Below are 12,467 nucleotides of genomic sequence, written 5' to 3'. Positions count from 1 at the left end.
GAAAGATGACATTGCCGTCGGGGAGGACATCAAGCATGAAGGGATACAGATGGTTCGCAGCTGTCAGTGTGCCTCCGACTACTAACACAGGTCCCAAGCAAGGGAAGGAAAATGTCTCCCACAAAATAATATTGTTCCCACCACCCTGAGTCCATGGAACCTTTAGAGCCGCCGTTCACCTAGATGACGACCTTTGTGGAGACGACCATCTACGTAGCGTAGCAAAAATATGATTCACTCGAAGTGCCGAGACGTTGCTATTGATCGACAGTCGAATGCCGATAGTTCCTTGGCTACTGCAATCGTAATTGACGATGTAGTTGGATCAACATGTGGACACGTAGGGGTGGTCTGCTGTGGAGCTCCATGTACAAGAATGTACGATGAACATTAGGCCCTGAAACACTTATGAGCGCACAAGTATTGTGCTCTTTCGGCAGAGATGCCACCAATCTATCTTTCTTTACAGAGGAGACAAGCCTCTGTAAAGAGTCGTGGACGTACAATCATTTAGAGCTTAATAGAAGTTTCACTGTACTTCTACCTCTTTCCGTAGATGCTCACGATAGTAGCACATTAACATTCGACCACCTCCGCCATTTCCGTGATACTCGTTCAGAGGATTTGCGTAATAATAATCTACCCTTTGTCCAACTCGCTTATCTCAATGGACTTTCCTATTTGCAGTATATAGTTTCGCTAGGGTGATCCGCCGTCTTTGTCTGTTCCGCTTACATAGTTCAGTTACGCGCATGTGCCCGCAAAGCCACCATGCGGCGCCCATCATCGCGGTAGGCAGTGGTCTTAATGTTTTGGCTGTTCAGTGTATTAAGGATGTTACATTTACAGGATGAACAAGTAGCTCTTATGACGTCTTAGAATAGAAATAAATTTTAGAAATACTTTCATAGTGTACTCATGTGACGGTGCTTGTGCTATTACCGCAGTGCGGTGTTGGAGGTTGTGTGTTGTGTGATGGTTGGTAGCCCTGCAGGGTGCTTCCCGAGTCCCCGCGCTGGCTGCTGGCGAGAGGTCGCTTCGAGGAGGCGGAGACCATCCTGAAGAAGATCGCGCGCGTCAACGGCAAGTCGCTGCCGGCCAACTACATGGTGCAGCTCAAGGTGGGTCTCTCGTCTCACGCATACAGAACAGTAAGCACAGAAGTGGCAGCGAACAACTGATAATCGTCACTCATACGTTGGTCAAATGGTCTTATGATGCCAGGAGCCAAAATCTTACACAGTCAGATTCTAACTAGAAGGAAAACCATGAGCTACTTTAGTGTGTTTCACTCGCATTGGATGACACATAAATGTTTCCCTCATTAGAATGGATGTGTTATTTCTTTTCTCCAAAAATGTGTTAGACCTCATTGGTCAGTCTCCTTGCTCGTGAATTATTTTTTTATTTTATTCTGATGTTTGTCTCATATTTTTACTACCGATTGGAAAACTGTACTGTCGCCTCTTCAGGTACGGTGAGTTCAAGCGCCTAAGGAGCCGTACTCATTTTCATTGAGTGTACTAATACCAGTGCTGTGTCATGTGCCTGCCCGTGCCGATGTTGTGACTGCTATTGTGTACCAGTGCAGGTGAGAAGCTGCGCGACCTGAAAATTCTGCACACATATCACTCCACCACCTTCAAACTGGCCATAACTCAATATTATTCACCAAGTTATTTATTATGAATATCCAGCCACTTTTTTTGGGTCACCAGTCTTCTGACTGATATGATGCTGCCCGCCACGAATTCTTCAATGATCATCATGACTGAAATATTAAAGAAAATACCTAGTGAGGTGCCGCAGTGGCTAGCACACTGGACTCTCATTTGGGAGGATGACGGTTCCAATCCGCGTTAGGCCGTCCTGATTTAGATTTTCCGTCATTTCCCTGAATCGCTTTAGGTTAATGCCGAATGGTTCCTTTGAAACGCTCCAAACGATTTCCTTCCCCATCCTTTCTTAATCCAACCTTGTGTCCTGTCTATAAAGACATTGCTGTCGACAGGACGTTAAACACTAGTCTTCCTTCATTGAAATAATAATCCTTACCACGTTCTACTTTCCAAAATTGAGTTTTTGTCTGCGATTCTAGGCCATAGCCCAGGCGCCATCCTTGACCACTAGCCAGGGATTACCCCACTAATGTCGTCTAACTTCCAGGAGCTTCTGGAACATCCACAATGTCGCAGACACTGAAAATGAGCTGCTGGTATCGATCTGAAGTAACGGCATCAATACTGATATCGATACACATCTACATGGATACTCTGCAAATCACATTTAAGTGCCTGGCAGGGGGTTCATCGAACCATCTTCACAATTCTCTATTATTCCAATAACGTATAGCTCACGGAAAGAACGAAAACCTATATCTATCCGTATGACCTTTCATTTCCCTTATTTTATCATGGTGATCGTTTCTCCCTATGTATATCGGTGTCAACGAAATATTTTCGCATTTGGAGGAGAAAGTTGGTGATTGGAATTTCGTGAGAAGGTTTCGTCGCAACGAGAAACGCCATTCTTTTATAGATGTCCAGCCCAAATCCTGTATCATTTCATTGACACCCTCTCTCATATTTCGCGATAATACAAAACGTGCTGCCCTTCTTTCAACTTTTTCGAAGTACTTCGTTAGTCCTATCTGGTAAATATCTCACACCGCGTAGCAGTATTCTAAAAGAGGACGGACAAGCTTAGTGTAGGCAGTCTCCTTAGTAGATCCGTAGCCGGCCGAAGTGGCCGTGCGGTTAAAGGCGCTGCAGTCTGGAACCGCAAGACCGCTACGGTCGCAGGTTCGAATCCTGCCTCGGGCATGGATGTTTGTGATGTCCTTAGGTTAGTTAGGTTTAACTAGTTCTAAGTTCTAGGGGACTAATAACCTCAGCAGTTGAGTCCCATAGTGCTCAGAGCCATTTGAACCATTTTGAAGTAGATCCGTTACATTTTCTAAGTGTCCTGCCAATTAAACGCAATCTTTGGTTAGCCTCCCCCACAACATTTTCTGTGTGTTCCTTCCAACTTAAGTTGTTCGTAATTGTAATACCTAGATATTTCATTGAATTTACGGCTTTTAGATTAGACTGATTTATCGTGTAACCGAAGTTTAACGAATTCCTTTTAGCACTCATGTGGATGACCTCACACTTTTCGTTATTTATGGTCAACTGGCTCTGAGCACTATGCGACTTAACTTCTGAGGTCATCAGTCGCCTAGAACTTATAACTAATTAAATCTAACTAACCTAAGGGCATCACACACATCCATGCCCGAGGCAGGATTCGAACCTGCGACCTTAGCGGTCGCTCGGTTCCAGACTGTAGCGCCGAGAACCGCACGGCCACTCCGGCCGGCTTTAAGGTCAACTGCCAGTTTTCGCACAATTCAGATATATTTTCTAAATCTTTTGCTATTTGTTTTGAACTTCCGATAACTTTATTAGTCGGTAAACGACAGCGTCATCTGCAAACAACCTAAGATGACTGCTCAGATTGCCTCCCATATCGTTGATATAGATAAGGAACAGCAAAGGTCTTACAACATTACTTAGGGATCGCCAGAAATCACTTCTGTTTTACTCGATGACTTTCCGTGAGTTACTATGAAATGTGACCTCTCCGACAGGAAATCACAAATCCAGTGTCATAACTTAGACGATATTCCATAATCAAGCAATTTCACTACACGACGCTTGTGTGGTACAGTGTCAAATGCCTTCCGGAAATCCAGAAATACGGAATCAATTAGAAATCCCTTGTCAATAACACTCAACACTTAATGCGAATAAAGAGCTAGTTGTGTTCCACAACCTCAGTGTAAATAAGTTTGTTAGGTAAAGTCTTAGGAAATACGTATATATGCTCTGTATTGCTCAAGTCATATCAGTATGATGTGTGATTACACGAGCTGCAGCAGAGATAAGAAAGTCCCGTCCAGACGACACCTTCCCAGTTTCAGTTTATCGTAATGGATTTTGGGTTTTCACCAACTGATAATACCTCTTACTTTGCAAGCTAAACTGGGACACATTATCCTTACTTTTATTTCAGTCTATACCGCCAGCCCACTGCAACCACTATTTCATCTTACTAGCGGTAACTGCTACAAGCGAATCTAGTAGCCGCAGTTGTGTACTACGTACGCCATCAAGGGCATTGTTCAGTAACATTTTTACATTCGAGATGAACGGGGCCAGTAGAACTTCCAACTATTGAAAACTCACTATCAAAATTTACGCGAGGAGAAAGAATACAGGCGTCTAACTATTAACAAAGCCATAAAATTTTTGTTTGTGGGGATCCACGGCCTCGAGATGTTTAATAAACGTAAAAATGGTCAGTAGTACGCTGCAAAGCAATGTTTATTTAATCATGCGATTAGCTAATTTCAACTAAGCATTATTGTCAAACACCTGTAAAACCACCATGGAAAAGCACTACACTGTCTGCATACATATCCATGTATAAATAACTCTTTATTTGTCCAAATACGTTGGTATTTAATTACAGAATACCACGTCGTACTAGACATTAGATTCTGTAATTAAATACCAACGTAACTAGATAAAGAAAGTGTTATTTATACATGGAGATGTATGCAGAAAGTGTAGTGCTTCTCCATGGTGGTTTTACAGGTGTTTGACAATGTTTAGTTGAAATTAGCTAATCGCATGAATAAATAAAAATCGCAATACAGCCTATTAAGGACCATGTTTATTTTTATTATTAACAAAGAGTTTACATAAGAATTTACATTGTCAAAGTAAAGATTTTAACATAAGTGTGGTAACAATTTCATTCGTCAAATAGCGATGGAGTGTCTTGTTTGGTGAAGCTGCAACGTTCCCGGGCAGCAGTATCACGCTAGCGTCTGAATAGCACGATGTCGATTGATCTCTAATTAGGCTGTTGTTCCATGTCGTGCACGGCGGCCTCCAGTACACCGTAGCGCTCGGTGTAACTCATCGTCGAGACAATGTCGGCCTCATAATCCGCAGCACTTCGACCCAGAATCTTGGCACAGTGGTTAACACAATACACTCAAATTCTGGAGAACGACGGTTCAGACTTGCGTCTGGCCATTCAGATTTATGTTTCCCTTGGTTTTCCTAAATCGTTCCAGGGAGATGCCGGGATGGTTAATTTGTAAGGAAACGGTTGATTTTCTTTCCCATCCTTGACTCAATCAGAGCCAGTGCTCCGAATGCAATGACCTCGATGTCGACGGGAAGTTAAACCCAAACTCCCTTCCCCAATTTTCTCTATTTTGGGGTGTTCATCTGAATTTAATTACTCACTTACTTCGGAATTTTCTGCTTCTTCAGAGCCCGGCAACCTTCTAATTAGACCACACAACGGGTGATCGTCCTCATCGTGAAAACCTTCTGTTTCTGCGTTACGCCTCCTTTTTTGTAGAAATTCTCTCCATGATTTCGAATTTGTGACTAGCTATATCTCGCTCCAAGACTCGTTCTATTAAAAAATGTCCTTTGCGGTTACTTCTTTTAAAGCTCCTACTATGCTTTCATTGTCTTCCAAATCATGACTTTCTGTATCAGTTGCAGACAATACCTTTTGTTCAGGCATTCCAGAACGCCCTGGTCCATTGGATGAATCAAACCAGTAACATTTGACGGAAGAAAGAAGGCTTGGATCTTGCCGCACTGCCCTTATGCATACTTGGAAATGAGGGCGCGTTTATCTATTGCCATAATAGCTTTTCGTGAGTCATGGTTTATCCGGACATCCTTCTGATGCGAACAGATAACCGGAAGAGATAACATGATTACATTTTTAATTCTCTTGGCTTCGTAGACTTCTCAATCACAACCAGCTTTAGTTTGTGGTTTCCATTGGCATCTGAAGCTGCCGTAACTGTGGGTCGAGCTAGAGTATTTTGTGCCCAGGACCACCCTTTTATTCCAGACAACCAACTGTTTCTTTCGGCAACATTTTTAAATTAAAACTAGCTTCACAGCTGCTATAAATTTTTTCATTATACAAATTTTCTTCGGTTACGGTTTTTGAAACTTAACAATTAATTCGGGAACGTCCTCAGAGGCTGACGCAGTACGTTCCCCTTCCGCTTGTCGAGTCAGGCTACAATAGTGCCGAAACTGTCATATTCCTCCTGCAACTGGTTTCTTAAATACAAGGCTTTGCACTGCAATACTGGACTAAAATCATAGCTCCCTTCTGTCTTTGATCCGTAAACCACGTGAAAAACTCCTCACTTATGATTTTAAACTCCGTCTCAATTGTAATTTTTCAGTTAAGGATTGTTCAGATCATTTCTTTGAAGAAAACTATTCCAGTTTAAGTTGGTTTCTTCGGTACTTACCAATAGTAGCTTCGCCGACACCGTATTCTAGAGAAATTTTTTTTACTGTTTCTCCTTTGTCAAGTCGTTTTAATGCTTCAAACTTAACTTCAAAGGCACAGATTTCCTTGTGTTTGTTACAAAACTTATTCTAGAAGATGTAAAAGCAAAAGCTGTCAACAGAGAAAACGAAAAACAACCATTTACTGTATAGATAGTGACAAATCTAAAACATCACTTTCAACAAAGTATTTGCTTGTGTAAACAGTTAAAAGCCGGAGAAACGTATGTTTGGCGTCACTGACAGAGACACAACTAATGAAAATGAGTGGTTCGATAGGTGGCATCTGATAAGCGGAATCGACGAGCGACGCGCTGTGCTGTTTTCACTTTTACGCGTCTCGGGTTTATGGGAAACTCGTGCGTTTGAGAATCTTAATATCGAGACTCTGCTTAACTCACTTCTTTGGTAGCTGCAACGAGTGCCCGCTGTCCTGTCGATGTGATTGCCGGGCTTTTATTTCGAGTGCACAAAGTTAAGTATCGACAAACGTCCCACATCCTATTCTTGAATGGCGTAACTTCTGAATGCCGGAGAGGTGATGTACGATCCACGTGATTTACATCTAAGCATCTGATTCGTTTCAGGAAATCACGTTCGTTTAGTCAAGCAAAGCTTGATGTCATTCTCTCAAGTTTGCTGCTACAAAGGTCTCGAACGCACACCACTAACTGTTTGCCGACATACAGGAATTAAATGGCTGTGACAAGAAAGGTTATTAGAAGAGATTGGTGAAGTGTGATAGTTTCATGCAGTATTGTTATCATAAAAAATTACTCACATATCAGAAGAAAAGAGCGGGAGAGGAACCTGAGAGTCTAATGACCCATCAACGACGTAGTTTTCAAGGAAGGAGCGTGAACTCTCATTGTGAAAGGATGCAGAAGGCAATCGGCAATGCTATCTTTGAAGGAATCTGTCCTACATTTATCTTAACTGGTGGAGATTTTAACCGTCGTCCTTCGGAATTCATTCCAGTGATTTACCGTATCACTCACCCCAACTTTATTTCGATGTCAGGCCCTAACATTTCTTATGAACGCTGGAAAATATAGTATTAAGCACTTGTCTCAGTAAATTTTCAAAATTACATCTTGCTGGCTACTTTGTCCGATAACTTCTGTGCCCCCCATCTTCTGCCTGTAGTTTCCCATCCACGATAGTTATCTGCATTTACATCTATACTCTGCAAGATGTCTTGTCGACAGGGCAGCAGGTGTTTTGTGTACTACTGTCTTTCATCCTCCTTCGTATCCCACTCGCCAAAAGTCCGTGGAATGAATGGTTTTTGATGGGCCACTTAGCGAGCTCTAATCTCTGTAATTTCACCTTCATGTTCCTAATGAATCAGAGCTTTTCATTTGCAGGCTGTCTTGTAGGTACCGGCAACGTTCGCAGTTTAACACAGGTGACAATGAATAATTATTATCGCTTACGGATGTACACAGAAGGGTCTTCACTTAAAATTATTAATAATCAGAGGGCAGTCAATTAAAATCGTACGATGTGTTGTTAGCCGATCAGATTAACATGCCGCTACGCCTCCCTAATTTTAATGCTCATGAACCAAAACCTCAGTGAGTTGAAAGGGCGAAATCACGTACGGATGGTGCTCGAGCCAGTCTACACTGCTGACATGGGCCTCAAATCAGTCGACAGAGGGAGAGTAGTAAGTGAGAGTAGTAAGTATCAGATGGTGGCAACTAAACCAACAGGATATTGCGGGCCGTCAATCTACATTGCATTTTCCAATCTTCGTGGCTAATAATTAGTACTTCTTATGAGTACTCAGACTGCACAGAAACACTGCGCTGAGGTGTAGCGATGAGCGTAGGCTTCACGGTCAGATTCCATTTAAGTCAGTTAGTCTCCGCGTGCATCATGACGTGATGAAAGTTTCGATGTTTCTCTTACTGTTTCAGGCAGACATTTTATTGTACCTCTTTTGTACACGTTAATGTCCCAGTTTCAAACGCTGTAGAAAGAGAACCAGTGCTCAAAATGACGTCAGATTTTAAGAGTAAATTATCAACGTAGCGGGAAAGGTCGTGGCACAAAGAAATTGCGAAAATTTGACTATTCCACGGTGCATAAAATCATGCATTGCTACACGTACCAAATCACCCAGGTTCAGAAGTTGCTTCGTCCTGCACTTCGTTCTGGAATATCTTGCTCGCACAGAAGTGGGAAGTGAGTGGCCATGGAATATTCTCTGGACAAATGGAGACCATTTCCATCTCCAAGGACATGTGAATACACAGAACTGCAGAATATGAGCCTCGGAATATTCGCACTGGCGTCAAAGGGTCCATTTAATTCTGTAAAGATGGCCCTGTGATGCATGTTGACGGCATCGTTCATCGTATGGCCGAATTTTTTCGAAGAGACGAGTTCTGCAGGTCATGTAATCCGTATCGTCAAAGGCAAACACTGTGAGAGTATTTTGCCTATCAACGTCCCCCTTTCAACAGCGTCAGTGTGTGGGTAGGATCAATTGTACGCAAGGTGGAGCTCCTCCGCATACTCCACAGTCAATGAAGAAGCTGCTGCAGAGGAATTTCGGAAATGCTAGAATTGTCACCCGTCATTTCTCCATAGTGTGGCCTTCCATATCACCTGATATTAACCCGTGTGAGTTCTGGCTGTGGGGTTGTGTGAAGGATGTTCTGTTCAGTCTCCATTTACGAAAATAGCTGAACTGAAGGCACGCATTGCGCAATGCTTCCTGAACGGGACCCCCGAGACACTCCCATCTGTTGTGTAACATGCTGTTTGTAGACTTCAGCTTCTGCCAAGAAACAGTGGAAAGTGACAATTGCAAAGCGATGTCGTTTTACCATCTAGGCGATTTTTGGCCCTAGGACCGTTAAAAACCGAAGTTTTTGGCTCCAGGAGGATTAAAACCTGTCTTATTTTGCTTTTTATGCTTTTTTGGCCTCTGGATGTTTAGAAAGAGTTTCTTTTCCCATTAGGTGTCGTACGACATTGCCGTGGGGGATGAACTTGCCTAACTAACACGGCCCTGTTGACTCTCGAATTTTTTCAGTCATGCACATTCAACAGAACGGATGATGTAACGAGCAACTTATACCATAACCGTCATACTGCGAGTCGTCTGCCATTCATAGCAGAACCAGTTTACGTTAAGACGCTTATAGTGGTAGCTATTGGTAAGGACTTCGTAACATTCCATGATATACCCCCTGTGTCAATAATATGGTAATAAATCTGAATCCATTCTGAACAGTGGTTTTCTTTCAATAGCGTTTTGAAACTGGAACTTTAAACATGAACACCCTCCACATTAGGAAAAAATCGTACAGAGTGTAATGTGGGAAATGGTCGCCAACTACCGTACTGTATATCTTTTTATTTATCTTGCAAGTATCTATTCATGTGAAAATAAAATATTGTTGGCAAGTTTATCAAATATTACAATCCCTGTATCGTAGCCTTCCTTTTTTAAAATTTTCTGTCTTCTGCCTTTTGTAATACGGCCCGCCACGAATTCCTCTCCTGCGCCAATCTCTTCATCCCAGACTAGCACTTGCAACGTAAGTTCTCAATTACTTGCTGGATGTATTTCAATCTCTGTCTTCTTCCACAGCTTTTACCTTTTACATCTATCTTTAATATCTTTGAAAACATTCCCTGATGTCTTAACAGATGTCCTATCATCCTGTCCGTTCTCGTTGTCAGTGTCTTTCACACCATTCCTCTCCGATTCTGTGCAACCTCCTCTTTCCTCACCTTACCAGTCCACCTGATTTTAACATTCGTCTATAGCACCACATCCCAAATGCTTCGATTCTCTCCTGTTCCGGTTTTCGCACAGTCCGTGTCACACTACCACACAATGCTTTACTCCAAACGTTCATTTTCAGAAATTTCTTCCTCGTGTTAAAGCCCATGTTTGATACTAGTAGACGTCTCATGGTCAGGTATGCACTTTTCGCCGGTGCTAGTCCGCTTTTCATGTCCACTTCCTAGGTCCGTGACTGGTTATTTTGCTGCCTAGGTAGCAAAATTCTTTAACTTCACCTACTTTTTGACCACCAATTCTGATGTTAATTTTTTCGCCTTTCTCATTTCTGCTACTTCTCATTACTTTCGTCTTTCCCCGATTTAGTCTCAATACATGTTCTGTACTCATTAGATTTTTCATTCCCGTTAGCGGATCGTGTAATTCTTCTACTCTTTCACTCGGGATAGTAATGTCATCAGCGAATTTTATCATAATTATCATTTCACCTTGAATTTTAATTCCACTCCTGAAACTTGCTCTTATTTTCACCACTGCCTCATCTAAGTACAGATTGATCAGTGGGGGCGAAAGACTACATCCCTGTCTTACACCATTTTTAATCCGAGCACTTCGTTCTTGTTCATCCACTCTTATTATTCCCTCTTGGCTCTTGTACACAACGTATATTAGGCGTTTCTGCCCCTATCTTACCGCTATTTCTCTAAGAATTTCAAGATCATGTAGCATTTTACATTGTCGAACTCTTTTTCCAGGTCGACAAATTCTATGAAGGTGTCGTGATTATTCTTTAGTCTTACTTCCATTAACTACTGCAACGTCAGAATTGCTTCTCTTATGCCTTTACCCTCCTTAAAGCCAAACTGATCGTCATCTAAGACATTCTCAATTTTCTTTTCCATTCTCCTGTATATTAGTTTCTTAAGCAGCTTGGATGCATGAGCTGTTAAGCTGAGTATGCGATAATTCTCCAACTTGTATTCTCTAGCAGTGTTCATAATTTTGTGGATGACATTTTTCCGAATGGCAGACGGTACGTCGGCAGACTCATAAATTCTACACATCGACGTGAATACTCATTTGGTTTGCTACTTCCTCCAACGATTTTAGAAATTCTGGTCGATTGTTATCTATCCTTTCTGTGTTATTCTATCTTAAGTCTCCTACAGCTATTTTAAATTCTGATTGTAAAACTGGTTCCCCTATTTCTTATAAATGATCTCCTGTTTCTTCTTCTATCACATCAGACGTATGTTCCCACTCACAGAGGCATTCGATGTACTCTTTCCACCTATCCGCTCTCTCCTCTGCATTTAACAGTGTAAGTGCCGTTATGTTCTTGATGTTTAATTTCATCGAGGGTTGTTTTGTCTTTGTGTATGCTGAGTCTGTCCTTCCGACAATCAATTCTTTTTCGATTTCTTCACATTTCACATGCAACCATTTCCACTTAGCTTTACTGCATTTCCTATTTATTTCATTCCTGAGCGACTAATATTGCTGTATTCCTGAATTTCCCTGAATATTTTTGCACCTTCTACTTTCATCGATCAACCTTAATGTTTCTTGTGTTACCCATGGTTTCTTCGCAGTTACCTCTTTTGTACCTATGTTTTTCTTTCCAGCTTCTGTGAGTGCCCTTTTTAGAGACGTCCATTCCTCTGTATGTGTGCCTGAATCATCGATTTCGGTGTTGCTTTGCTGTCAATTCTGATAAGAAAAACCCTGTCACTGAACTGTTCACAGTAACACACTCTCTGCCCTACCTTGCTATTCATATCGAATCCTAATCCCGTTATACCATTTTCTGCTGCTGTTGATGTTACCCTATTCATCTGACCAGAAATCCTTATCTTCTTTCCAATTTACTTTATTGCTAGTTAATTACTCCCAAATTACTTTCTTTAATCACTAATTCAAGCAAACGAGAAAATGTCTACTGTTTTCTACATCACACCTTAAGCAGAATAATTACTTCTATATTTTTCGCAAAATCCACTAAAAAATTAATGGAAACAAATAACTATCGACCACGAGGCATCTCCGGGAAAAAATTATTACGCATATTATCTTTAGCTCACCGTACGCATGGCATTTCCCTAACCATAAAGAACAATGCCCTCAGTGGAATCAGATGTCTTGAAGGCATTAATACTATTTCTGCTTATATTCCCGTTCAGTGACTCTGAGGTTCACAAAATTACAAATGGGAGAAACATATCAACGAATCTGTTTAATATTTACATTAAAAATGACTAAAATAAGGTAAATGCTCGTTTTAAAAATTCTGGACTAGTAACAAATGTTCTGAATTCTTC

The 12,467-nt window shown here is 41.6% G+C and overlaps 1 protein-coding gene across 1 annotated transcript in view; it reads left to right on the top strand.

Annotated features, from left to right (window-relative positions):
* Window positions 1-12,467, top strand: part of LOC126252441 (beta-alanine transporter) — a 512,871-nt gene that overhangs the window by 360,168 nt on the left and 140,236 nt on the right. The window contains exon 6 of the mRNA XM_049953334.1: window positions 995-1,121. Coding sequence (XP_049809291.1) covers window positions 995-1,121 — 127 coding nt within the window. The remainder of the gene's footprint in view (window positions 1-994; window positions 1,122-12,467) is intronic.

Source organism: Schistocerca nitens, chromosome 4 (assembly GCF_023898315.1).
Source record: "Schistocerca nitens isolate TAMUIC-IGC-003100 chromosome 4, iqSchNite1.1, whole genome shotgun sequence".
NCBI classification, from domain to species: Eukaryota; Metazoa; Arthropoda; class Insecta; order Orthoptera; family Acrididae; genus Schistocerca; species Schistocerca nitens.
The sequence above is the reverse complement of the archived record's forward strand: the minus strand, read 5'-3'. Positions and strand labels throughout refer to the sequence as shown.